Source organism: Miniopterus schreibersii (genome assembly GCF_964146895.1).
Source record: "Miniopterus schreibersii genome assembly, chromosome: 10".
NCBI lineage: Eukaryota > Metazoa > Chordata > Mammalia > Chiroptera > Miniopteridae > Miniopterus > Miniopterus schreibersii.
The window spans coordinates 73,808,724-73,836,387 of NC_138110.1; the positions used below are offsets into that span (position 1 = coordinate 73,808,724).

A 27,664-nucleotide genomic window follows, 5' to 3' on the forward strand; every position below is an offset into this window, starting at 1 on the left:
CGCGCGCCGGCGCCCCGGGGGCCTCGCGGGGGCGGAGGGGCGGCCGCGGCGGGCGCGGGGATGTCGAGGAGCTCGAAGGTGGCGCTGGGCCTCTCGGTGGTGCTGACGGTGGCCACCGTGGCCGGCGTGCATCTGAAGCAGCGGCAGGACCAGCAGGTCGGTGTCACGTGACGGCCCCTTCCGGGCCCGCGTGGCGGCGGCCTCGGGCCCTCGGGTGTCCGCGTGGTCGCCCGGGGGCCCCGGCTTCCCTTCCCTCGCGTCCTCTGAGCGCTGCGGGACCCCGGCCGCGCGCGCCCTGGAGGCCAGGCCGCTCTCCCCGCGCCCTCCCCGCGCGAGGGGGTGGTCGGCGGCCCGGTCTTTCAGTCACAGCCCGCTTGTCCCTGGGACCGCGGGGACGCGGAGGAGGGGAAGGGGTTCCCCTGGGGTGCGTCCCGCAGGTTGCCGGCTGGGGGCCCACCCCAGGCCCAATGCTAATAAGGCTCGATCCCGCGGTTTAGAAGCTTCCCCGCACGCGCCTTCGGGCCTGTGGCCCAGGTAACTCGGCGAGGTGCCTGTGTGCGGTTCTGGTTTCTTAAGTTTGCCGTGAAACTGGATTCTAGGGACGTTAGCGATACCAGCCTCCACGTTTCCTTTTTTTTGGGTACTTACGCTTACAGAAATACCGTGACACACCGGTCGCTGGACTGACCGTCCGCTCGGTGTCTCTCGGCTCGTATTTTTCTTTCTTATTCCAGTGAGCGGGCGTTTAATGGCCGGTCGCTGTGCGGCCGGGGGTCGTCGGCGAGCTCTCGGGGGCGCCTGGGTGCGGGCGGCGGGGGCGCCCCGGGCGCCGAGGGTGGAAGTGATGGCCTGAGTCGGTAGTGAAGTCACGTCTTGCGCAGGCCTGAGCCGTGTGCTCGGTGTTCGGATGTGAAGCACGCGAGGTCTTTGTCCTCGGCGTTCACAGCCCGTGGAAATAAATCAGAGGACGGGAAGCCTGCAAAGATGCGAGAGTTGTGGGGAGGAGGGAAGGGGATGATTAATGATGAAAGGGCATGGAAGAGACCAGAGATTTGGAGGGGGGGGGTGTCCTCGTGGGGTAGCTTTTGTAGTAGAGGCAGGAATCTTCCTCCTAAGAAGGAAAAAAGACGGTGATTCCCAAGAAAAGTGGAGATGGCAGTAGAGAATGGTCTGCCAGATGTAGCTGTGAGGTCAGAGAACGGCCTTTCAGAGTGTCAGGTGGATCTGAAACCTAGCTAGCACGTTAACTCGATGTTCCTGGAAAGTTTTTACAACACAGCTGAGGTTGGGCTCTACTCCGGATCTAGGAAATCAGAATCTCTTGGGGATGGCGATCCTGCTTGGGTATGTTTTCAGAGCGCCCCCGGGGGATTCTAGCATGCAGCCAGGCTCAAGAAGCCGCCGTGTTAGAGAGAGTGGAAGAACTGGGAGATTTAGGTATTTGGAAGTTAGAGAGGAAGAAAGGATTGACCAGGATAGCCTGTGGTTATCTTACGTCCAATCGTTCATTGTGGGCTCACTTTCTAGCAGTGGGATAGAGTTGGCCAAGGAATTGACAAGGTGGGTATGTCCAAGGAAGCAAGAAATAAAATGACTATTGTTTCTTGAGTGCCTACCACATACCAGACACTGTGCTAAGCACTTTATATACATTACCCTTAATCCTCACGGGAACCCAGCAAAACAAGTAGTACTTACAGGAGGAGCCAGGGTTCCAGGTTTTAGATTTAGAATAGTGGAGAGGTCTTAGTGGTTAGTAAGGGGGGTGGTTCGTAAGGTGGTTTCCTTAAGTCACAGGAAAGATGTGGGAGGCAGTCAGCATACACATTGAAACTTGCAGGAAGGTAGCAAATGATGGGTGAAGAGCAAAGATCCTAAGCATGTGCTGAAGTCTCCGAAAAGGCAGGGTAGGCTTTCAGCCGGTGTGGAGTGATTGCAGCGGAAGGTGAGGGTTTTGGGGGGTGGGATGGGTGTGTAGGTACGTCCTGGTGTGAGGAGCGCAGGATAGGAAGAATTGGGGAGGGAGGAGTGAGTGAGCACCTCCATTTCTTGTCTCTAGAGGTCTTTCAAGGGTTCAGGGGTCAAGAAAGTTGGTTTTCAGTTGAGTTACTAGTCTCAGGACTCTACGTCCCCCGTAATAGGGAATGAAGCTCTAGGCCTGGAGGAGGTCCAGCGTGTAGATACTTGGTGAGTCTTAAATAGACCTAATAAGCCTGGCGGGGGCGTGGCTCAGCGGTTGAGCATCGACCTAAGATCCAGGCGATCGGGGGTTCGATTCCCGGTCAGGGCACATGCCTGGGATGCAGGCTCGATCAGTGACGTTGTCATCACTGATGTTTCCGTCTCTCTCTCCCTCTCCTTTCCTCTCTCTGAAATCAATAAAGATATATTTTAAAAATAAGTAAAAATAAAAAATAGGTTTAAATATACCTAATAATAATAATTTAAAAAAAGCATACTCACACCCCTGGACCTATCCCCATTAATTCTGCCTCACAAGGCTGCTGTTAGAAACATTAGAGCATTTTGTGACCTGTAACTATAAAATGTTAGTTATTTGTCATGACTGGATTAGTGCTTAAAAAAGCTCATCTTAGATGTCAGGTCTGTGTTCTGGAACTTTGTGTCTTTAGTGCTTATCAAAGTAACTACCATTGATGGGCCTTTATTTTTTCCTCTAGTAGTAGAATTCTTTTTTTTTCTTTCTGTTATGTAATTGATTAGTAATTCTGTATAATTTTTATTTTTTTTCTTTATATAATAGACCCTGGTTTTTTACTTTTTTGCATGTACCTTACAGCTTGTTCATATTTTAGTAATCTCTTTTTCTTTGATGTTTATTATTCAGTCAGGATAAACTGCTAACAGGGAGGTAGTTCACAGAGTTACTGTAGTAATTGCTATCAAATTTTTAAACTGTCATATGTCAATTTACTTTTTTTTAAATCCTCACTTGAGGATATTTTTTCCATTGCTTTTCAGAGAGAATGGGAGGGAGAGAGAGAGAAACATGGATGTGAGAGACACATTGATTGGTTGTCTCCCACACACACCCTGACTGGGGCCAGGGATTCAGCCTACAACTGAGGTACGTGCCCTTGGCCAGAATAGAACCTGAGACCCTTCAGTCCTCAGGCTGACGCTCTAACTACTGAGCCAAACTGTCTAGGGCTCAATTAAACTTTAAAAAATCAACATAGTGGCAGTTTTTCGTATTTAATTGTTATTTCCAATTAAGTTTTCTATACTAAATGTACAGGAATTTCTTAAAATATGGTAAGTAGTCATTTAAGTGATAACATTATAGCACATTACCAGATTAATTTGATGTTTTCTTTATTACATTTTACATTTATAGAGAAAGTTAAAATAGTAATTGGGTATTTGGAGTCTGAAAGTTCTAAGTGTATTTTGGTAACACTGTTATTTGGATTTGAATGGCACAAGGATGGGAACCACCTGTTCAGGGTGTTACTGAAATCTGTTTCTTACATTTTTAGAGGCTTCGTGACGGAGTGATCAGAGACATTGAGAGGCAGAATCGGAAAAAAGAAAACATTCGTCTTTTGGGAGAACAGATTATTTTGACTGAGCAACTTGAAGCAGAAAGAGAGAAGATGTTATTGGCAAAGGATCTCAAAAAACATGACATGAAATGAATGTGAATTATTGGTGGGACAGATAGTGTTGAATGTGTGTGTGCATGTGAGTGTGTCCACGGAGAATAGCTTAGCAAGATCTTCAACCTTTCATTGGTCACTGTCCTTTTAAACTCAGTCAAGTAAAAGGACAATGGATTATGTATTTTAAATTATTGCTTTAAAAGTTCATTATATCTGAGTAGAGAAGTGGGCAGACACTCTTCTGAAGAGGTTCTGTTTGTATAGTCCTGATAAAAGCCCCTTTAAGCGTGGTGTCCAGAAGTTAGGATTGTTAAGAAAAGCACTTCTGGCCCTGTGAGAAAGAAGAGATGGATAGTAACATCCACCTAGGAAGTTTGATAAGTCGCCATGATGATGAAGCCACAAGAACATCTACCTCAGAAGGACTGGAGGAGGGTGAAGTGGAAGGAGAGACTCTCCTGATTGTTGAATCAGAGGACCAGGCATCAGTGGACTTGTCTCATGATCAGAGTGGGGATTCCCTCAACAGTGACGAAGGAGATGTGTCCTGGATGGAAGAGCAGCTGTCCTACTTCTGTGACAAATGCCAAAAATGGATACCGGCCAGTAAGGAGCTTCTTGATTCCTTTGATTTGTCAGTTTCTATGTGGTTGGTTTTTCTAACCTGTGAAAGAAACATGAATGTAAAATATACCTAAATAAAAGGATAATTATTATATTTATTTTTAGTTTAGTTGATTAACTACAAATTTATATAAAACAGACACATTTATACTAATAAAAATTACTGTCAACATTTATCACGTTGTTAAAATAACGTTTTTGATCGTGACTCAATAAAGATTAGAAAATTGGAAGTCCTGTGTTACTTAAAGAATTAGCCAAATTTTTCTAACAAGGCTATGTTAGGATTTTGGGACCAAATTCTAGGCCCAGTGTAGAATTAAAGTTCAAGTTCATAAAAAATACTCTTAATATTTAACTTATATGGACAACTCCTGCTTTTGGATGCTGAAGTAAGGCCAGGATTAGCAGATTAAGTGTTTTGTGCTGTTTTTTCCTAGGAACATTCTTGTTCTCTCCTTGTTGGCCTCTTTGATCTGCTCGCAGGAGATAAATTCACCTGTGCTTCCCTGATACTTTAGTTTTTCAACTCAGTCTTTTCAACTGCTAGCTTTCTAGTCCTCAAGGGAGAGTGCTTTGGCAGTCATCGTGAGTCTTACCAAAACAGGATTTCTCTTTTAGGCAGAGACCAGTAAAGACATATGTACTAGAGGAATTCTTTGCGTAATAGAATTTGTAACTAGGTCAGAGAAATATTTATATACATATAATTGTGAAGTGGGTCATTATCTGGTATGTGGAAATGTTGAAGATTCAGTTGTTCAGATTAATAGTACTAATACATAACTTTTCATAGAAAAACAAACTTAGAATTTATTACATATTAGGTAGTTTTTGTTTGTGAGCTGTCTCTGCTTATTAATTCGGGGTCCTGCCTGAAAATCTCAGTGGCTTTCTCCCTGTCCTGACAGGATACATTTTTAAACTGCCCCTTATGATTGTGCCCCTAACTTCTTTAGCCTCTCTCTCTAGTATCCTCTTATCCTCACACATAAACAGAATTTTGCTGTTAGGATGAGTTTTTAATTCTCTACAAACAAGTCTTTCTTATCCCTGAGACTTAGGACATTTTAATTGTTTGAAATGTGCATCTCTAACCTCCATGCCCTTCCCCATACACACAAGCATCTCTCTTCCCCTGGCCAATTCTAGTCATCCTGTAGAACCCACTTTTTCTAGCTCTCCTATCTTCCCAATAGGGGTCCAGCACCACTTTTATGTGCCCTTGCATTGGCCTTAACTGCTGCAGTGGTTTCCATGTGTTACAGAGCATGTGTCATCTGGGGGACTTGTAAAAATGCAGACCCAGGCCCCACCTTGGAAACAGTCATTTCACGTGGGGTAGGCCAAGGCATATTAAAAACAAAACCAAAAACTCCCTGGGTAATTCTGATGTACAGTGAAGATGGAGAACCACTGTGCTCATGTGATTACCTATTTCCTCATGTTTCCCTTACAGAATCTGTAAATGCTAAGAGCAGGTACTATGCCCGTCTTGGGCGTATCCCAGTTCCTATCCCAGGGCCTGATACTCGGTGGCAGCTCAGATATTTTTTGAAAGAATGTGTGAAGAGACCTATAGGAGTCAGGAATGTTAGCAGCTGGAAAATCCAGTGAGCAGTAATACCTGCTTTTCCCAGTATTTTATAAAAGTTAGGGAACCAGCAATCAGTGGGCATACTGTTGATGTTGGAAGAATAAAAATCTCTTCCCTTCCCCGCCTCCTATTGTGGGCTGGCTGAAAAAAAAGGAAAAACAACATGGGAAACTTGGAAAGTCTGGTTGAAAACTAATTAAACCTTTGAGTTCTCCTGCTCTAGATAAACCTATGATACACCTTTTTGTTTTTCTCCTAGGTCAGCTGAGGGAACAGCTCAGTTACCTTAAGGGTGATAATTTTTTTAGGTTTACTTGTTCCGATTGCTCAGAAGATGGCAAGGAGCAATATGAAAGGCTGAAGCTAACATGGCAGCAAGTGAGTAAAAGGCTCTTCCTGTAGAATTCATGAGGTTGGTCCCCCAAGGGAGTTATTGAATATGTAGAGAAAGAGGAACTTACATGAGCTTTTGAGCTGTTTGGAGAGTCACACCCCCTGCCCCCGCCTTGAAAATTATACACTGAATGTGCAGGGAAAGGAGTTCTTGGTACTCACTGCTAACTTGGTGAATTGGGTTTGAGATTCCTGAAAACTTCACACCATATCATTTTTATATAAACCAAACTGATTTTAATTGAAAATGAGGTTCACATTTCTCTGACAAGGCAATGTGAGGGCACATGAAAGGGGGAAAGTATACAGGAAGGGGTGACTTCCAAAATATTCAATAAAGTTAGCACTGTCAGTCAAAATGCTGGCTGGAGTAGATACCTGGAGGCCTTTTGATGGCCAGTGGTTAACACTTGTTCTGTGCTGTGTGAGATGGAGGGGTACAGGCTTGGGGGTTTGACCGGGACAGTGGTTATTTATCATAATCAGTTCAACCACACATCACCCCTGCATATGTAACATGTAAAGAAAAACCGCACATAATTAAGTGGATTAGTGATACTCATCTGAGCAAAAAGGGAAGTAAAAGTCTATGCTGAGAACATTCCAAGGTGATATTATTTTTCCCCTCCATTCTCCAGCGTTACTACCCAGAATACAAAACACTTTCCCCCTTAAAGATGAACACACTTAACCATGCCTCTCTCCCAGCCCTTGTTTCGTTTGTGTTTCAGGTTGTCATGTTGGCAATGTACAACTTGTCTCTGGAGGGAAGTGGCCGTCAAGGTTATTTCAGGTGGAAAGAGGATATCTGCGCTTTTATTGAGAAACATTGGACTTTTTTACTAGGAAATAGGTAACGTGATTTTTTAAAAATCTTATCCTTGAACAAAGATGTAAAGAATGAAGAAAGTAAGATTTGAACCGGCCTAATTCAGCCCCCCTAGAGCAGCAGTTTTCAACCTTTTCATCTCATGGCACATAAACTACTACAATTCTGTGGTACACCAAAATGCATTTTTTTGCCCATCTGACAAAAAAAGAAAAGGTATAATTTTGATTTGTTCACACTGGATGGCTAGTGTGCTGGCTGTTGTCATGTTTTTATTTGACAACCTAAGGGAAAAGAGGTCAGTGCCCCTGACTGAAGTCAGGTATTGCATGTCTTCAAAATTCTTACAGCACACTGGCTGAAAATCGCTGCTCTAGAGAATTAGAGTATGCATTTGCTTGTGGCAATTACAGAGAATTTTTTAATACAGAAAATGTCCCTTTTTAAAGTTAAAAAACTTATTTATGAAAATCAAAGTAGAAGTATGTACTATTAAAAGTGTAGTCACTCATCCTACTTGCAGAGGAAACTATTGGTTTCTCCTGAACATTAAGAGATTTTGAAGGGATTCGTAGACTGTTAACAATAGTTTGATTAAGTGAGGCTGTTTAATAGTGGGATAAGTAACTGTTTAATTGGAGGAGACAGCATTATCGCTCTCCTTTTAAAATCGGTGCCTTATCAGAAGAAAAATAATGGCAGTTGTTGACTGCACCTGTTGATACTGCTCTTCATTAACAGAGGCTTATGTTTTTAGTATTTGTTTTATTAAATGGAAGGAACACTTTTATACTTTTTGGTATTACAAAGTGTTTAGCAAAGTCTAGGTACATTAATACTCATGTGGCTTATTCATTCATTCCCCTTTTCATTTTAATGCCTTTTTTGCTGCTGAGTGCACTCCTCTGTGGTGGCTGCTTTGGTTCATCAGACTAGGGATGCCAGTGCACAGACATTGAGACCATCAGTGTGTGTGTTTTTTTGTTTTGTTTTTTGTTTTTTGTTTTTTTAGAGAGGGAGGAAGAGAGAGAGAGAGAGAAAAGAAACATTAATGTGAGAGAAACGTCAGTCGGTAGCCTCCTGTATGCGCCCCAACCGGGAATTGAATCCACATCCTGAGCATGTGCCCTGACCTTCGGGTGCACAGGTCGATGCTCCAGCCAATGGAGCCACACTGGCCAGGGCTAATGTTGCTGGGAAGTCAGGGAAGGCATTTGAAAGGGGGGGGTGACCTTATGAAGGCTTGCTGTGAGGGGAAAATAGAGTAGATTCGGTACATTTTTACAAAAGGAGTTATTTTGTTCTTGAGTATTTTAGTGGTACTAAGAAAAGAATTGACATTATAATTGGTTCTGTTTCTTAAAGAAAAGAAATCTGTTGTTTTAGTTCAATGATTTAGCACTATTTGTGGAACTTAATACATCCCATTTATAAAGGACAAGAAAGGAAAAAAACTGATAAAATTAGATCTTGGAATGTTTTCATGATCTCTCAATACTGTTCTGTTTCATGGATTGTCTTGTGGAAGAAATTGGATTTAAATTGCCTGTTTTTAAGGCTATTGCCATTAACAGAAGTTGTTCTGTTTCATTTGTTCATTTCTAGAGCCTGTTCTTTCTAATATGTCTACTGAAAGGCATTAATTACTTTTCAGCTGCTGTGTATTTTAACCACGAGACTAATGGTTTGGGCCATAATAATGTATCACTTGAATTATCATTTATTTATTTAAATTAAGTCACTTTAAAAAAATACATTCACTTTAAAAAGAAACTTCCCACCACCCTGGTAAGTGAAAAACTCATATTATTTGCCATAAATATAATGAAACTATAAACATAAATGCACTAAAAATAAAACAATGCCATTAGGTTGTAGCTGGAGCCCATGGCCTGTAGAGGCAATCTGAGACCCTCTTTCTTGATCAAAAGGGGAGGCTACATGTGTTAGAATTTCAAGCAACAAACTTTCTCTTTGACCTAACCAGAAGGAGTGAAAGAATTAAAAATTACTCTGTGATTTTTGACAGTTTCTTGCCCAGTGCTAACCTTTCCTCTGGGAACTCTGCTTTAAACATCAGGGATTGGAAAGTCACCCGAAAGTGCTCCCTGATGTGGTCCCCATGCCCTCAGCTGTCGCTATGTGTGAACATACACACAATCACTACACCCCAGAGAACCAGGCTGCAAAGAGCATTTAGTCAAACTTTTTTCACAGCTACTAAGATTTAAATTCTGTTATCCACAGAACATTTTATATTCCTAACAATAATAACGATTTCTCATTTGCTATAAGAGCAAGAGAATAGCCCTGGCTGCTGTGGCTCAGTTGGTTGAAGTGTCCTATGCACGGGAAGGTCACCATTTCGATTCCCAGTCAGGGTACATATCTAGGTTGCAGGTTCGATCCCTGGTCAAAGGGCATGCAGGAGGCAACCAATTGATCTCTCTCTCTCACATCAGTGTTTCTCTCTTTTTCACTCTCTCCCGCTTCCCTTCCTCCCTCTCTAAAAGCAATAAATTTTAAAAAAAAAGAGCTAAGAGAATAGTATACTGTGCAATGAAGTTCTAAATTTGAATACATTTTCTTTCCGATATTTACAGGTTTGCTTTTATGCTTTTAATTTTTATTAAAGTTTAAGTGTATAAAAGATTATTTAGGGCTAACCTAAGTAACTTTATGTACCATTATAGAAACAAATTAAAAACTACACAAAAGCTTTATTAGTTACTAGTTTAATTGCCATTGTGTGTGTGGTCATTTAACTTGCTTTTACAGTCCTAGTCTTGAATTCTTAGAGAAGGCATAACTTTGACTAGAGGAGAATAGTTTGAATACTTTATTCTATTACCATATTTCGTTGATTTTAAGATGCACAATATTTCAAATTTTGATTTCTCTTGACAGCTGGATATATCTTACAAGTGATGGTGTGTCAAAATTTGATAGTTTTCTTTCTTGTTCATAAAATGATGTATCTTAAAATCAGTAGATCTTATATTTCAATGTATATAAGACAACACATTCTTAGTATTTAAAATTTTTTTAATTATATGAGGATTCTGGGAAGATGGCAGAGTCGGAAGCACCAGAAATCTGTCTCCCTACCTAGACAACAACTGGAATTGCAGAATCTGTCTGATGTAACTATTTTAGATTTTTGGAGTCTGTTGAAGGCTTGCAAGTTCCAGGGAAAGTTGAAATTGATTAAAATTAACAGCAGTTTATTGTCCAAAAAGAAATTGTGGAGCTGGAAAGTACAATAACTGCAATGAAATAGTCACTGGAGGGATTCAAAGGCAAATTTGAACAGGCAGAAGAAAGATTCAGTGAACTTGAGGATAGGCCAATGGGAATGATCAAGTCTGAGGAAAAAGATTAAAGAGAAGTGAACAGAGCCTAAGGGACCTGTGGGATACCACCAGCTGGACTGACATACTCAATGTGTGAGAAAGCAAGTAGAATGACTTCCCCCTTGGACATATTCTTTGGGCAAGAGGAGAGGGCTTGGAAAGGTTAGAAAAAGTTAGGAGTGGAAAAGACCAAAGGAGTTAGAGTGCTCTGGGACCAAAACCTTGCCAGGAGAAGCTAAGGTGTTATTGCCCCATCACAGACGGTGCTTATACCTATTAAAGTTTTTATTTTTTTATTTTTCTGTGTCTCCTAGTACATCTTTGTTCCTAAGAATACTTTTTCCTTTTGCCTCCAAGCAATATTTTTGAATTGTTAGACTGGCCTCCTTATGAAAGGATTTCTGGTAATTGACTTACGTTTCCAGGGAAATAGAACAGTTGCCTTTGAAAGAATTTTCAACAGGAACCCGAATAGTTGACATTTAACATACTTAAAATTTTTTGTTACATACATTCTTGTGTAGTTATTTTGAAATGCGTGCTCTTTTTTTTTTTGCCAGTTACTCCCTCAAAGTTCATGGAACATACAATATAGTTTTATTCCCACTCTACTATGTAAAGGCCAATAGGAACAGACTGAGAGATGCATCTGGTACCTTGGGTGAAATGAACTATTTACCAGGGCTAATGATTCTCCTGTTGCCTTCTCGAGAGCTGTATTTAACTCACATATAGCCCAGCCGGGCGTGGCTCAGTGGTTGAGCATCGACTTAGGATCCAGGAGATCGAGGTTCGATTCCCGGTTAGGGCACATGCCCGGGTTGTGGGCTCGATCCCCAGTCAGGGGCGTGCAGGAGGCAGCCGATCAATGACTCTCTCATCATTGATGTTTCTCTCTCCCTCCCTCTCCTTTCCTCTCTCTGAAATCAATAAAGATATATTAAAAAAAAAAAATTCACATGTAAAAGCAACTCAAGTTTAATTAAAATTTACTTGTAGAACTCATGATGATTGTGATAAGAAATGTTTTATGAGCTTTCTGAATTATTTAATCCTCACAGCAACCTAGTGAGGTAAGTTCTATGATCCTAATTTAAAAATGAAGAAACAGGCAGCTAGAAGGTGGTAGAGCCAGGATTTGAAGCCAGACAGACTTCAGAGCCTCTCTCTTGACTTATGTCCCTTCAAAGATTGCAGGTTCGTAGCATATCATAGGCTATGAGTCATAGAGTATTCGTAGAGTGTATTTTCTATATAATTATAGGATTTAAGAAACCAATAATTTTTAAATTCTTGGACTCTCTAGGAAAAAGACTTCGACATGGTGGAGCACAGTAGCGGGTTGCCTCAGCGTGGGAAGTCCTATGTACTTCCGTTCAGGTGCTCAGGAGTTCGGAGAACCAGGATGGTGGAAACTTGTTCACAACAAGCCCCCGACAATGAAACCCGAAGGAGAAAAGTTGTCCGCCTCTACTTTGAAAGTGAAAGGTACCGTCATGAGGGCAGCATAGGCGTGCTCCCCAGACCGAAGCCGTCAAGGGGGAGCTGAGGAGACAGTCCCACTTCTACCAGCCATAGCCTGTGGAGCAGCTCTGCTTGGCAGCTTTATTGTGACATATCTTTTTATATACCATAAAGAAATATATAAAAATATGATAATTTCCTAATCAAGTTACCAGTTTTATAAATTTCCTTTGCTATCTGAAACGCTCTCTCTTTTCAATCTGATTTTGTTTTTAAACTTTTTATTGTGGAAAATTTTAAACATATGCAAATGTGAAGAGAGGAATATAATGAATCCCCATGTGCCTTTCCCCTCACTTCAGCGGTTAACTGCTGGCAATCTCCTTTTATCTAGACCCTGACTGAGTACTTCCCCCAGCCCTCTACCCGTCTCCACCCTTGGATTTTTTAGAGCAACTCTAGGCATCACCACTGCACTGTAAACATTTCAGTGTGTAATCTCTAAGTAACGAGGACTGTTTTTTTTTTGTAGTCTAACCATGATACTATTTTCACACTTTCAAATATTTTTTTCATTGACTTTTAGAGAGAGAGGAAGGGAGAAGGAGAGAGATAGAAACATTGATGAGGGAGAAACATCAATCGGCTGTCTCCCACACGCCCCCCCACTGGGGATGGAGCCCTCAGTCCCAGGCATGTGCCCCAACTGAGAATCGAACCAGCGACCTCCTGGTGTACAGGGTGATGCTCAACCACTGAGCCACACCAGCCAGGCCCATTTTCACACTTTAAAAAGAACTAATTATTTACTGTCACACACTGATCTGATTTTTTTTTAATCTAAAAAGTTTTTAATGAGTTTTTACATTTAAAAAACTATAATTGGGGGAAAAAGTCAAATAGGGTTGAAGGGTATAAGGTCTGGAAGCTGCTCCTCTGCACCTACCCTGCCCTGCAGTTTCACTCCCTGGTTAACCACCGTGACTCATGTGAATCCATTTAGAAATCTGTTCTGCACAGTTAAGCACTTTCTTACTTTTTCAAAGGAAACCTGTACATGGATCCACAGTACTTGTTCTCCTTGCCCCTGCTTCCCAGTATACCTTGTGTCTGTCCAGAGCAGTACATGCAGCTCTGCCCTAGTTTCTTTTATTTCATTGCATTCCATCTGATCATTTATTAAACTCCTGTTGATGGACATTTCGGTTATTTCTAGAACCTTTTGTTGTTTAATTTTTATTTTCAAATCACATGGAGTAGGGAGGTATCAACCACTCCTAGTTGGGAGAGAGAGTAACAGTTACTAAACTGTAATCTCTCTTGTTATTTTAAACAGTATTACAATTGTACACATTTGTGTATATGTGCACATTTTTGTATGATAAGTTCCTGGGAGCATATTGCTGTAACAAATGCATGCTCATTCAAAACTTTAATCAGTATTGCCAGGTTACCCTCCAAAAAGTTGTAATAGGGTAATACATCCTGGCATGAAAATGTTTATTTCCCCATACGCTTGCTGAGCATTATCAAACTTTCAGTGTTTACCAATTCCAATAGATGAAAGATAGTATTTAATTGTTTAAATTTACATCATAATTTTTTTTTCTTGTTAAGAGATATCTAAGTCCTCATGTAAGGCATCCATTGAACATTTCTCTTTTTTTTAAAAAATATGTTTTTATTGGTTTTAGAGAGAGAGGGAGAGAGAGAAACATCAATGTGAGAAACATCGATTGGTTGCCTTCCATACGGTCCAGGACTGAACCCACCACCTAGGCATGTGCCTTGACCAGGAATCGAACCGGGAAACCTTTTGGTGCACAGGACAATGCTCAACCAACTGAACCACACTGGCCAGGGCGAACATTTCTCAATTTTGAATGTGGTAGAAGGTTTACAATAATAAATTAGCAAAAGAAACTAAAGTTGAATGCTTATTCAAAAATTTAGGTATTTATTCTTTTCCAGCAGCCTCCAAACCAGCTTTAGATCCCATTATTACTGTTGAAGGACTTAGAAAACGGGCGAGTCGCAATCCTGTGGAGTCAGCCATGGAATTAAAAGAAAAAAGGTCTCGTACCCAGGAAGCGAAAGACATTAGAAGAGCACAGAAGGAAGCTGCTGGCTTTCTTGACAGGAGCACTTCTTCGACCCCTGTAAAGTTCATAAGCCGAGGCCGCAGGCCTGACGTGATTCTAGAAAAAGGAGAAGTGATTGACTTTTCATCCTTGAGCTCCTCTGACCGAACTCCGCTGACAAGCCCATCTCCTTCTCCATCTCTGGACTTCTCTGCCCCCGGGACCCCTGCCTCTCACTCGGCCACGCCCAGCTTGCTTTCGGAAGCAGATCTGATTCCAGATGTGATGCCACCACAGGCCTTGTTTCACGGTAAGACTCGCCTTCCATGGGTCTTTTATTTTATGTATGGCCCATGATATAAAAGTGTATGTTTCACCTTGCACATAGTATGCTCTGCATTTCTTCTGTCCTGTTTTGTACTCTGCACAGATGACGACGAGATGGAAGGTGATGGAGTCATAGACCCAGGGATGGAGTACGTCCCGCCCCCTGCTGGGTCAGCAGCTTCTGGGACCATGGTTGGGGGCAGGAAGAAGGTCAGAGGACCCGAACAGATAAAGCAGGAGGTAGAGAGTGAGGAGGAGAAACCCGACAGGATGGACATTGACAGTGAAGACACAGATTCCAACACATCTTTGCAAACAAGGGCTCGAGAAAAGAGGAAGCCACAGCTGGAGAAGGACAGGAAACCTAAAGGGCCCAAGTACACCCCTGTGAGCATCTATGAGGAGAAGCTGCTCCTGAAGAGGCTGGAAGCTTGTCCCAGTGCCGTTGCCATGACACCAGAAGCTCGGAGACTGAAGCGTAAACTGATTGTCAGACAAGCAAAAAGGGATAGGGGATTACCACTTTTTGACTTGGATCAAGTTGTTAATGCTGCTCTTCTGTTAGTCGATGGGATTTATGGAGCCAAAGAAGGAGGAGTTTCCAGGCTTCCGGCTGGCCAAGCCACATACAGAACCACCTGCCAGGACTTCAGAATCCTTGACCGCTACCAGGTGAGTTAGCACTCAAACTCTCGGGGCGGGAGCCCCATGGAGTGGACACAATTATGCTGTGACTGTTAAAGTCCTGAGTAATTTTGGGAGGTTCTGCCTTGAATGCCCAAAGAGGGAAAAACACAGATGTATGAAGGGGTATTCACACTGAACAGTTAAAAAAAATAAAGCCCAGCAATTTTTATCTAGACCCTGAGTACTTTTCCCCAACCCTCCTCCCACCCCCACCCTTGGATTCTTCAGAGCAGTGCTTTAGTACCATGGTGTTGTGCGGTATTCATAGGTCAGCACTGCGCTGTCCTGTCCAGAGGCCGTTACACCTGGTCTAGAGAACGGACCTCCAGGCTTCTGTGGGAGGGCAGGGCACCGGCAGCAGGGAGTTGAGGTGGGATTTAGGATCTTAACTGCTGTGAGTTAAGATCCTTTTATCTGTCTTTTAGTGAGCATGTGTCCCTGGGCTGTGAATTTCACAAGAGCTTCTCAGTTTTCCCTCCCCAGCTAGTAGGGATGGGATGGCTAGAGGAAGCTGCAGTTGGGTATTTCCCTTTCCACAGGTTGGTTAGGCTCTGATAAAATCCCAACGTGCTCACTTCGGCTGCACATATGCTAAAACTGGAACGATACAGAGAAGATTAGCATGGCTCCTGCGCAGGGATGGTGTGCAAATTGGCAAAGCGGTCCATATTTTTAAGGCACGTTGAGTGAAATAAGTCACAGAGACAGAGAGATACTATATGATCTCACTTATATGTGGAATTAAAAATAACTCATAGACAGAAAGATCGGACTTGTGGTTACCAGAGGCAGAGGGTGGGAGGAGGGGGCATTGGAGGAAGGTGGTCAAAAGGTACAGATTTCCAGGTATAAGATAAATAAGTACTAGGAATGTAATATACAACACGATAACTATAGCTAACACTGCTATATGATTACATAGGAAAGTTGTTAACAGAGTAAATCTGAAGAATTCTCATCACAAGGAAAACATTTTTTCTTTTTATACCTATGTGAGAAGATGGATGTTAGTTGAACTTATTGTGACAATTATTTAACAGTAAATGTGTATCAAACCATCATGTTGTACACCTTAAACTTATGCAGTGATGTAGGTCAGTTATTTCTCAACAAAACTGGGGGAAAATGTTTCTAACAAGATACTTTTGAAAAAAGCCAGTAGGTTAGGCTCTGGCAAAATGGTTTCTGTTAAGAGCAGGCCTTGTTAAAAAGAGCAGAGTACATTGTACTGTAATGTATTTCAAAATGGATACTTTTTCCTTCCCCTTGCCAAGCATGAGGCAATTTTTCTTTGATCTTTACCATGAGAACCTGGTAGAGCTCTGGGAAGTAAAACACAAAAATGTGTGACCCTCCCCCTGGAGATTTTTCTCTCTGATTTGTCCACACCAAGCCTCTGGCAATTTCTCAATTGCAGTTTCTGTTTTTCTACCTGGCACTTGTTCCCAGAGCGTTCTGTTCATGGGTTTCTGCTCTGATAAGTTGTGATTTTCTGTATCCTCCTGTCTGTCTCTCCAATTCTGGGGGCAGTGGTTTGCCCTGTGACCTCAATTCTGTGATGGAACTAAGAAGTTGTTGATTTTCAGTTTGCTCAACTTTTTACTTGTTAGGATGTAATCTACTTAGATGTTGGACTGGAAACTGGAAGTTATCTTCTATGCTTCTTTAATCTGGGAAATTCTTCATCATTGCTTCTTTAAATAGATTCCTCCTTTATGTTATTTCCTCTCCTGGAATCCTAACATGGATATTGACACCATTACTTCTTTTCTTTATCCCTTCCTTTGTCTTTTTGAAGAGATCCTTAACCTGTCCTTAGCATCATTCACTGAGTGCTTTATTTCAGTGATCTTGTATTTAATATATGATAATGAATAAGATGCTTCATGTTTCCAGGCTCCTTTATTACCTTGGAACCTTTTTATTTTGCTTTTTTAAAAATAGCTTTATTGAGGTACAACTCACATACCATACAGTTTACCCATTTAAAGTGTACAATTCAGTGGTTATAATATGGTCACAGCGTTGTGTAACTATAACCATAATCAATTTTAGAACATTTTCTTCATCCTAAAAAGAAACCCAAACTTTAGCTGTTTCTGCCCAGCCATCCCACACCCAGCCTCTATTAATCTGTTTTCTGTCTCTGTAGATTTCCCTATTCTGGACATTTTACATAAATGGAATTTGCATAATATGTAGTCTTTTTGAATGCTTTCTTTCACTTGCATAATTTTTTCAAGACTCAACCATATTGTAGCAGATATTAGTACTTTGTTACTTTTTGTGGCTAAGTAATATTCCATTATATGGATATACTGCGTTTTGTTTATCCGTCCATCAGCTGATGGGCATTTGGGTTGTTTGCACCTTTTGGCTATTATGAATAATGCTATGAACATTTGTGTACAAGTTTTTGTGTGGACATACATTTTTACTTTGGGGTACATACCTAGGAGTGGAATTGCCCAGTCAAATGGTAACATCATGTTTAACTTTTTGAAGAACTGCGGACTGTTCCCAGAATGGCTACACTATTTTACATTTGCACCAGCATTGGGTGAAGATACCGATTTCTCCACACGTCCTTACCCATACTTATTATCTGTCTTTTTTATTATAGTCATCTTATTGGATATCAAGTGGTATCTTGTAGTTTTGATTTACATTTCCCTGAAGACTGTTTATTGTGCTTTAAAAAAATTCTTGCCAGTCTGATCATTTCTGCCTTTCCCAGCACAATTCGTATACTTTATCTTTTGTTGTTTTGTTTTGCTCTTCTTATTTACGTCTTGATTTTTTCCCCTGTGAATGCACATTCCCTTAGTCTTACCAGCTACCTTTGCTGGCAGTGTACACCTGGAGGGAGGGGCAAAAGACTGGTGTCTGGCTTGTTGCCCTCCTGGCAACTTTTGTAAAATGTGAGGCTCTGCGTTCAACCACTTACCATCCTCATCTTTTTCCACAATCAGGCAACCTCATCTCAGAAACTCCCAGGGCATCTCCTCCTGTGCTCCTTTACACCTCCCTCTGCTGTCATTGCCTGGGGCTATCGAATGCTCAGGACTGTCCCGAGGGTGTCTACCCTCCACCAGCACTGCTCTGATTTCACCTCTCTGGTTGATGCTTCCTGGCAGAGTTGCTGGTCAGAGATCCATCCAGAGCAGAGGAAGTGGCCTAATCAGTAAACATTCCCATCCCCATCGTGGTGCAGAGCTTTTCTCTGCTCTAGACTGCCCATTACCGCCTCACCTGTACCCAGCCACCTTTGATATTCCTTGGGGTTTCTCACAGTCTTTGTGTTTGTCTTCCCTCTCATTTTTTGGCCTCTCCCAGATTAGGTTTGGGAAGGGACTCTGCAGCCCACCTAACTCCCAATTTGTTTAGAACCAGAATTTTGGAAAAGCTCATTTAACATCTTCCAAACTTATTTAACTTTAGGACTTTCCCCCCCACCAATTTGTCATTCAACTAACATTAAGTTGAATACTTCATATTTGCCAAGCACTATTGAATCGGGTGATACTGCAGCGAATTAGGACAGACAGGGTTCACCACCCTTGTGGAGCTGCCATCAGTGAGCAGGGAGGTGACAGTCCTTAACTCCCTTAACAGACAGGGAGTTTGCTCCTCTCAAGTGGAGTAGAGGAGCAAAGGGCAGCAGCACTCTTCGGATGGGGTAGTTAAGGAGTGCCTTTCTGTAGAGGTAACACTTGAACCAAGTTCTGATCCACAAAGAAGAGCCAGGCTGAGGAAGGTTCAGGGAGAAGACTCAGGCATAGGACCTAAGGCAGGAGTCAATTTGGTGTCTGAGGCTGGAATATAGTGATGACAGAGGAAGGGAATGATGGGAGATGAGGCCACAGAGGTAACAGGGCCAGATCCTGCAGGTCACGGCAAGGAGTTTGAATTGTATTATGAATATACAGTGGGAAGCCAGATAGGCGCTTCCATCAAGGGAGGTGAATTTAATTAGTTTTAAAAAGAGACTATGGCTCTGTGTAGAGAATGGGTGATAAGGGGCAAGAGTGGCAGGCAGACTGATAAGAGGCAGTGGTGTGATCTGGACAGAAGCTGCGGGTGGTTTAGATTTGGGAGGAAGCAGTGGCAGTGGAAAGAAGCTGGGGTGCTGTATAACATCTGTAGGGTTCCACGGAACTCATCTTGAGACACTGACTAGATAGTATTTCGTGGGCTAGTGGTTCAGTGGCTGGTGTTTCAGTAGTTGTCTATTGCTGTGTTATAAAGCATCCCCAAACTTGGTGGCTTAAAACAATGACTACTGAATATTTCTTCTTATTCTCTGGGTTGACTGGGCTCAGCTGGGTGGTTCTTCAGTGGCTGCATTTAGCTGAGAGCTGGATCTGGACTGGAATGAACAGGATGGCTTCTCTTCCTCCAAAGCCTGTCTCGGTGGCCTCTCATCATTCAGTGGTCCAGCCTGGACACCATGGCAGCTGGACTCAAAGAGGGAAAAAGTAGAAGCTGCCAGTCCCCTTAAGGCCTGGGCTCAGAAGTGCCAGAATGTTACTTCTGCCTCTTTCTGATTGGTCTGTTACAGGCCCACCAGATTCAAGGGGAGGGGACATAAACTCTGCCTTATGATATGAGGAGCTGCTGGTACCCAGAGGCCTGGGAGGAAGTGTTGGGGCCATATTTGGAAACTGTATACCACAGCTTTCGATTTCACTTTGAAACTTACTTTAAAGTCCTGGAAGAATTTCAAAGATGGCTTTTGAAAGTTTTGGTGTCCAGTTTGGGAAAGTAATGAGAGCAAATTATAAAAGAAGGAATTCTTGCTCTCTTCCAACAAAGTTATTTTCTAGGCTCAGAGCAAACTGATTCCACAAAAACAACTCAAGTTTCTAACCTTTATCCATCCCTTGGCAAACTACTTTATAAGTGTACCTTTTAATCTTCCATTTGAACCTTTGCTATAAACCCTAATTGCACATGTTCTGTTACTACATGACTGAGGGCCCTGGAGCAGCGCTCACTGGAGAGCAAAGGACTCCAGTCAGGCTCCCCTGGGACCAGTTCAGTTAGGACATCTGCCTAAGGAGTAAAGACTACATCCTCAGTGAACCTCTGGCAGGGCCTCTCCACTGTTGCGATTTGTTTTAGGGACGATAACCTACACCAGTCTCACTTTTGTAAAATTTACTCAATGGAATAGACATATTTTAAGAAGTCCACATATAGGTACTGCAGTAATTGTCTCCTGTGGCTGTTTGGCTAACGAACTACTCCTAAAACCCAAACTGTGTATACGTGACCTTCATGATACTAGTACTGGTTAATATTTGATGAATGGGCTGAAGGTGTAATATAGGTAAAATGAAACCTATAGCAGCTGTAAATTCCATGCTCAATCCTGCATTTCACTCACTTAAATGACTTTAAACATTTTTAAATAACTTAAACATTTTTTAATTTTTATTCTAAACTATGACAACCAGGATGAGTTTTTCATATCTAATTTCATACAATGAATTTTCTTAGAAATGAGCTTTTCAAATATGTGATGTAAAAAGGACCTATTTTCTGATATATAAAAATGTCAAAAGTACTAATTATCTGTGGGAACTAAACCAATCTTTTGGATAGTTTTGTTTTTATGTAACCAGTGTTTCTTTCTCATAGACTGCCTTGCCATCAAGGAAAGGATTTCGGCACCAAACCACCAAGTTTTTGTATCGTTTGGTGGGATCAGAAGATTTGGCTGTGGATCAGAGTATTGTTAGTCCTTACACTTCTCGGATCTTGAAACCATACATCAGGTATATGGAGAAAAGCTGTGGTGCTGAGTGTGTCATGAGAAGTAATGTTTGTGACTTCTGCCCTGTCTCCCTCTGTTGGAGTGAAGAAATACCAAAACCTGTGAGCAGGAGGCAGCAAGGACTGAGTCTGTGCTCTGTGTCTAGCCTCAGCCTTGACTTGTTTCAACTGTACTTTTTTGCAGAAAGGATGGTCCTTTGATAAAAACATAAAAAGCAAGGATAGGCTAGGTTAACTCTGTTAGATTTCATTATGATTATCATACTCATTGTTTTATTTAAAATTTTAAAGTTATATTATATATTTAGTAGTTTGTGAAATAAAAAAATGGGAGAGATGTCTCAATCAGACCTGAATCTGGACTGGATGTTGGGACAGTTTCTAGCGATGAGTCTGGGCTGTGCTGTGAAGCTGAGCTGACAAGAGCGGCCCCCAGTGCTGTCTTGGCTGTGATTGACAGACTGCATGGTCTTCGTTGACCATACTTGCTCTGCAGCTTCCGTGGTCACCTGATCCTCCCCGCATAGCACTGCCTCCCAGGCAGACATGTGGGCAGGCAGTGTGCAAGCCTGCTCTGGTTCCCCAGTCTTGGGGGGTTCCCCAGCTGCCCTGGCAGGGTTGGATCCTCCCTGCCCTGGCCTGTCTTGGTCAGAGCACTCAGAGGGTTAATTAGGATTCCATTTCTGTTTCCTCACTGTGTTCATAAGGCTCACTAGACCAGTAAAGTTCCTGGTGGGTGCAGAGGGGTTTGGTCTGACAAATGTTGAAAGAGTGAATTTTAAATTTATACCAAAAAGTTCTGTAGCTGTTATCAAGCTAGTTGCCATATAAAGTAGTGCAAATTAGTTCAAAATTTCAAGATCAGAGTTTGCATGAATCAAATGGCTAGGAATAAAACTGGGTATTTTTTGACTTGAATTTGTTTCTTTTTTGTGGTGCTGGAGGCGCGATTATGAAACAAAGCCACCCAAACTGCAACTCCTGTCACAGATTCGCTCCCATCTGCACAAGAGTGACCCTCACTGGACGCCAGAGCCTGACGCACCTCTCGATTACTGCTACGTCCGGCCAAATCACATCCCCACGATAAACTCCATGTGTCAGGAGTTTTTCTGGCCTGGTATGTCCCCCTTCTCACACTGGGAAGACTGGTTTTCTGTAGTTAACTTTAGTGATTTTTAAAATTAGTGTATGTCATGTGACCCTAAAATCTTTACTCATAATTTTATTCAGTTTGTCTCTGCTATTACAGAAACGCTAAAATAGAAATACCTCTTTCTTTCCTAAGATCAAGAAGAAGCCTTCATTTATAAACAGCATTTTTGTTTGTTTCTCTTCTGTTTGCCTCTGCTTCCAGAATAAAAGGTTTACCCTGTTTGCTTCTATGTATTTTTATTTTTAATTTTTTAATTTTTTTGCTTCTACGTATTTTTAGATGCCAGGTAATGTCTATAAGCCATACACAGACCAGTAGCTAGGGCATTTAGACACTTTTGATTTTGCTTAATAATTCTGTATGCTTTGTTTATTTAACTGTTCCTTAGAGAATGCTAGTACAGCCAAAAGGTGTTTTTAAAAAGCCAAATACCCCATTCACAGACTTTAACCCAATATGATTTGTCATTTTATCAGCCTTAATACACTGTCTCTAAAGACCAAAGCCATCAATTAAAGGAGCGCATTTTCATTGCTATATATAAACACATTTTTTTGTGGATCTGCTTGACCACTGGGCTTTGAAATACAAGGGAAATGCTTCCTCCAGATGTTAGATAAGACTCATCAGGATGAGAACTTCGTCACCTTATTGTCTGATAATCGTGCAACAGTGCGAGTGGTGGTGGGGCTGTGTTTGCTCTTTTGGGACGGGTATGGGGGCTGACGGGAACATTCTGGGAGCATTTACTACTTCCGGCCTCTACACTAGGTGACTTCCATTTGCTATGCAAGGGCTCATTTTTAATTTAACCTTTTTACTGTTAAGTGTAGCATTTGTACAAAAGAGCTTATAAATTGAATACGTCTGAGGTAAAGAATACAGTGATATGGCCCCTCTTAGGGGATCTTTACCCCAAGTCTGTGAGGAGGTCTAGGCACACTCTGATCTTAAATACTGTAGCAACTGCGGCCGAGACACTTAGAGATGTGCCCACCAATACGCGTGGCGAAGGAGGGTCAAAGCCGGGTGTGTCCAGTTCCAACCCTGTTCACTCTGCTACGCGCCCTGTCCTGCCTCTCCTCTTTTAATATATCTACTTAGAAAAGATGATGTTAAATTTGGTGTATTCTAAAATTCACTTTTAACTTTATGATCTGAATGTGTGGTGTCTTTGTCTCATTCTGTTTTTTTCTTAGCACGCAGGTGTAGCTGTAAGTACAGACTGAACAGCTTGGTGTTCATAATTCCAAGAGGCACGTAGTCTGAATCTCCGATTGTTTCTCTTCTTTAGGCATCGACCTGTCTGAGTGCCTGCAGTACCCGGACTTCAGTGTTGTCGTCCTGTATAAAAAAGTCATCATTGCTTTTGGCTTCATGGTTCCTGACGTGAAGTACAACGAAGCTTACATTTCATTTCTGTTTGTCCATCCTGAGTGGAGAAGAGCAGGGATCGCAACTTTCATGATTTATCACCTGATCCAGGTATGTTGTCTGGGTTCATCTTCTACCCACTTGCTTCTTGGCTCTTTGGGGAGAATTGGAGGGGACGTGAGTCTGAGCGGGGCCCTCCCAACACAGCCCAGTGCAATATGAGCGCAGGAAGCCCGTCACCATCACTCGCGAAGTTATTAAAACACACAGACAAAAATCCTCACCTCTCTAAAATAAGAGTGCTGTACAGGTCCAAGTTCTAAAGAAGCCCGTTTGTGAGTATGCGAGGTAAATAAAATGGGAAACTACCGGAGGGAAAGCCTGAAGCACTTGTACGATCCATGTTGGTGACGCTGCCACTCTTAGAATCAGCACCTCCACGACTCACATGGAAGTGGAACTATGGTTTTTAGTTTTTAAGTGTTTTTAAGACACTTTAGCTAAGCTGTAGCAATCAGTAGTACATATTCTGTAATTCTTGATTTTTTTCATTTTTCCATCACTGTATAGCCTGGTATGAACCTTCTAAGACTTGATTCTAATACTGATTATAATTCACCCTTTGATATACCTGTATCACCTTTGAAGAAAATAGACCATATATTTATATACGAACATCAGAAAAACATGCAAGGATTTTTTTCCCCTGCCCAGAATTTTTCTGATAACTTTTATTTAGAAACCATCTGGTCTGTACGATTTTGTGTTACTGGTCAAGATTCCTTTTTGGTTTGGAACTTATTTTTATTTTTATTGAGGTATACTTGACATACAACATTATGTTAGTTTCAGGTATACAACATAAGGATTCAATTTTTGTATGCACTGCAAAGTGATCACTACATTAAGTTAGTTACCATCCATCACCGTACATAGTTATAAAAATTTGTTTTTCTTGTGATGAGAACTTAAGATTTACTCTTAGCAACTATCAAATCTACAGTACAGTGTTACTAGCTATAGTTGCCTGGCTGTGCATTACATCCCATGACTTATTTTATAACTGGGAGTTGGTCCCTTTTGGTTCCATTGCCCCCCCCCCGGCAACCACCAGTCCTTGTTCCGTATCTATAAGTAGAGGATGGAGTTGATAAAATGGTTTTTTCCCAATTTTTAATGAAGCTTGCTCAATAATTCCCAAGTGTTGGCCAGAGCCTTGAGACCGTCCTCTAGAAGTTGCTTTCTTCCCAGCTCTCTGAGCAGTTAATCCGTGCTGCCTTGAGCTGGGGCGCTCTCAGCTCTCTCCGCCCACTGCACCCACAGAGGGGGCCTCCCCTGTGCTCACCCTTCTCCCCTAGCAGACCGCCTGCAGGATTTCTGCCTTTCCCTTCACTGGCAAGGGCCTGAGAGCAGGCGGACAGTTTGATGTGTGTGCTGGGCACAGGCCTGGCCCAGTCAGGCCTCACAGAGCATTTCCTGCGTGGGAGGAAGAGCGTTCATCTTTGTTTGCGGGTGTCCAGCCCCGAGCCAGACCACACAGCGCAGGCCCAGACACAGTCCTACACAGTCAGCAGCACTTGGTGATGGCCGTGGTCAGACTGTGCAGTTTGCAGTGGAGAGAATACTAGCCTCACCACAGAACACGCCCGTGTCCTTGGTATACTAGATGCAGTGTGACTTCAGAAGAGAGAAGGCAGCCATCTACCTTTGACAGAGTTCTTCAATTGGGCCTTGGTGGAACCACGGGCTATAAAATCTCAAGGACCCTGTCAACTTCAGTATTTCAGTGCCTTCTTCATAAAAACAAGTTCTTCATTTATATTACTTTGGGGTACTGTAGTCTGCAGTAATAATTAAAGAATCTAAGGACTTGCCTTGTACTGGTAGAATGATTGTTACTCTCTTCCCCTAGGGTTGGCCTGATGCCAAATATAGAAACCTCAGTTCTGAGAAGTGAATTCTGTCAGTTTGGGAGGGATGGGAGGCGGACTGTAAGATTCTGAAGGTCTGTATAGATTCTTCAGGTTTTATAAATAAATGAAAGTCCTAATATTTCATATCTGGTCACATAATTTAACATCTAGTTTTTAAAGGCAGAACTTAACTTTGTTCATTATTTCTTCAAGATTTTCATGTGTTTGGTAGAGATATGTTTGACATATTTAAATGTAATTGAATTATAAATAATACAGTTGGCAATAAAATATCTCCCTCGGCCCTTTGCTTCAGAGAGAAAAGAACACTCAGCTTGCCATCAGCTTTCTTAGTGCTGATGAATGCTTCAGTGGGTGTTGCGATCAGCCGCAGTGTCACTCGGTTTCCAGCTGTTGCCAGGTGTTGCAGAGTCCCAGCTTCAGTCCCTGATTTCTCTGGTTTCCAAACTTAACCACCTACACTTAGAAGAGTTTCTCACCCACTCATTTTTCCCTCTGGCTTTCTCCTTTCATCTTGTATTTTTCACTCTCCTGGCAGACCTGCATGGGCAAGGATGTCACCCTTCACGTCTCAGCAAGCAACCCCGCCATGCTGCTGTACCAGAAGTTTGGATTCAAGACTGAGGAGTATGTTTTAGATTTTTATGATAAGTATTACCCGTTGGAGAGCACAGAGTGTAAACATGCATTCTTTCTGAGGCTCCGACGCTGATGTGACTTGAATACAGCTCTTCACAGAGACACACACGTGCTGTTAGAGTGGGGTCTTCACAGAGACCTGACTCATTTCACTGTGAGTTCTAATCTCTGCGATTAGACATTCATTCCAACTCTCACCTGAGATGAGAAAAGAGGTGGCCAGTGGAGTGAGCAGTGACTAGCCCGTTAGCAAAATCTCTGTCCAGTCCTTTTCTGGAGAGGCCTTCAGCCCACATCTTGGGGCTCCACAGTTAACTAATGCTGAGAGATGCTGCGTCTTCTTCCACCGGACAGCTTGCAAGTGGAGGAGTATCTAAGCTGACATTCTTGGTGAGCGAGAACCTGTCCTGATTTAAAGGGTGAGCAAATGTGATTGCTGGTCAAGATTCCTGCAGTGTCCTGGGATGAGAGATTCTGAGATGGTTACGTAAAGTGATGCCAACCTTTTCCCAGCCTTGGTGTGTGGTCATTGAACCCAGCAGGATTTCTAAGTCACTGAGGCTCTGTTGTCTCTCTCTGACTTTGGTCACAGTCAAAATAAAGTAAATGTTTGTGCCTACACATTACTTCACCTATTCTGTTAGCACCTCCCACCAGAGGCTTGGCCTGGGAGGGAAGGGCCTCAGCTTCCCTGTTCCTGGGAGATTGGTTTGGTGTTGGAGTGGCTGCATAGCCTGGATGGATGTGCCATGGCCAGACCTGTGTGGTCTGCAGGATCAGGCTGTTTGGTGTGTGGGTTGTTGGAAATGGACTCTTAATCAGCTTTTTTGGGATCCAGCAGGAGCATTTCCAAAAATATTAGCTATTCTCAAATAAAAACCTTTCCTTGTAACAATCAGATCTTCAATCTAATCAGTTGTTTTCAAATTCTCTTTAATTAAGACCAGTGGTGTTGGCTGTTGTCATTTTTTTATTTGACAGTCTAATGGAAAAGAGGTCAGTGCCCCTGACTAGTCAGATATTGTATGTTTTAAGATTTCTTGTGGCACACTGGTTGAAAATCACTGCTATAGACCAATATTTCTCATAAACATAGATGTAAAAATCGTCACCAAAATATTAGCAAAACAAATCTAACAATTTAAACAGTTATACACCATGACCAAGTGGGATGTATTCCAGGTATGCTAGATTGGCTCAACATCAGAAAATCAATTCATGTAATTCATTACATCAACAGGCTAAAGAAATCACATCATCATATCACATGATACAGAAAAAGCCTTTCACAAAATCAAACACCCATTTGTGATAAAAATTAAGCAAAGTACAAGTAGGGGGGAACTTCCTGAACTTGATAAAGACTATCTGCAAAAGGCCGAAACCTCAACATCGTGCTTAATAGTGAGGAACTAGAACTTTCCAGCTAAGATCAGGAATAAAGCAGGGATGTGCTCTTGCACCCCTCCTTTAACACTGTACTAGAAGGTCTAGCTAATGCAGTAAGAAAGTGAAATAGAAGGTATACAAAGTGGACAGATAATAAAACACTCTTTTTGGCAGATGACATGATTCTGTAGAAAAAAAGGAACTAATAAGTGAAGAGCAAGATTGCAGGATACAAGTTTAGTCAGTTCCTTTCCTATTTGCCAGCAATGAACTAGTGGAATTTGAAATTAAAAACACAATACCATTTACATTAACACCCCCCCCCCCCAAAATGAAGCATTTAGGCGTAAATCTAACAAAACATATACAAGATCTGTATGAGGAAAATTACAAAACTCTAAAAAAAGAAGTCAAAG

General features: G+C 42.1%; 2 protein-coding genes across 3 annotated transcripts; both read left to right on the top strand.

The window, feature by feature from the left end:
- PET117 (PET117 cytochrome c oxidase chaperone) lies at positions 1-4,345 on the top strand. Its single transcript, XM_081148243.1, has 2 exons — positions 1-156; positions 3,501-4,345. Exons 1-2 carry the CDS (start codon positions 61-63, stop codon positions 3,657-3,659), a joined length of 255 nt encoding a protein of 84 aa, XP_081004369.1. The 5' UTR covers positions 1-60; the 3' UTR covers positions 3,660-4,345.
- Positions 3,971-27,609, top strand: KAT14 (lysine acetyltransferase 14; the record flags this gene model as incomplete). 2 transcript variants are annotated; one of them, XM_081148241.1, is made up of 10 exons in its annotated part: positions 3,971-4,229; positions 6,104-6,222; positions 6,969-7,090; positions 11,726-11,907; positions 13,855-14,274; positions 14,395-14,963; positions 20,622-20,758; positions 21,701-21,876; positions 23,207-23,397; positions 25,759-27,609. In XM_081148241.1, the coding sequence occupies 10 exons, from the start codon at positions 3,971-3,973 to the stop codon at positions 25,930-25,932; spliced, it is 2,349 nt and encodes a 782-aa protein (XP_081004367.1). In that variant the 3' UTR covers positions 25,933-27,609. The 2 variants fall into 2 exon arrangements, with proteins under 2 accessions (XP_081004367.1, XP_081004368.1); XM_081148242.1 differs by having other exon boundaries at positions 13,858-14,274.
- Positions 27,610-27,664: the final 55 nt, after the last annotated feature.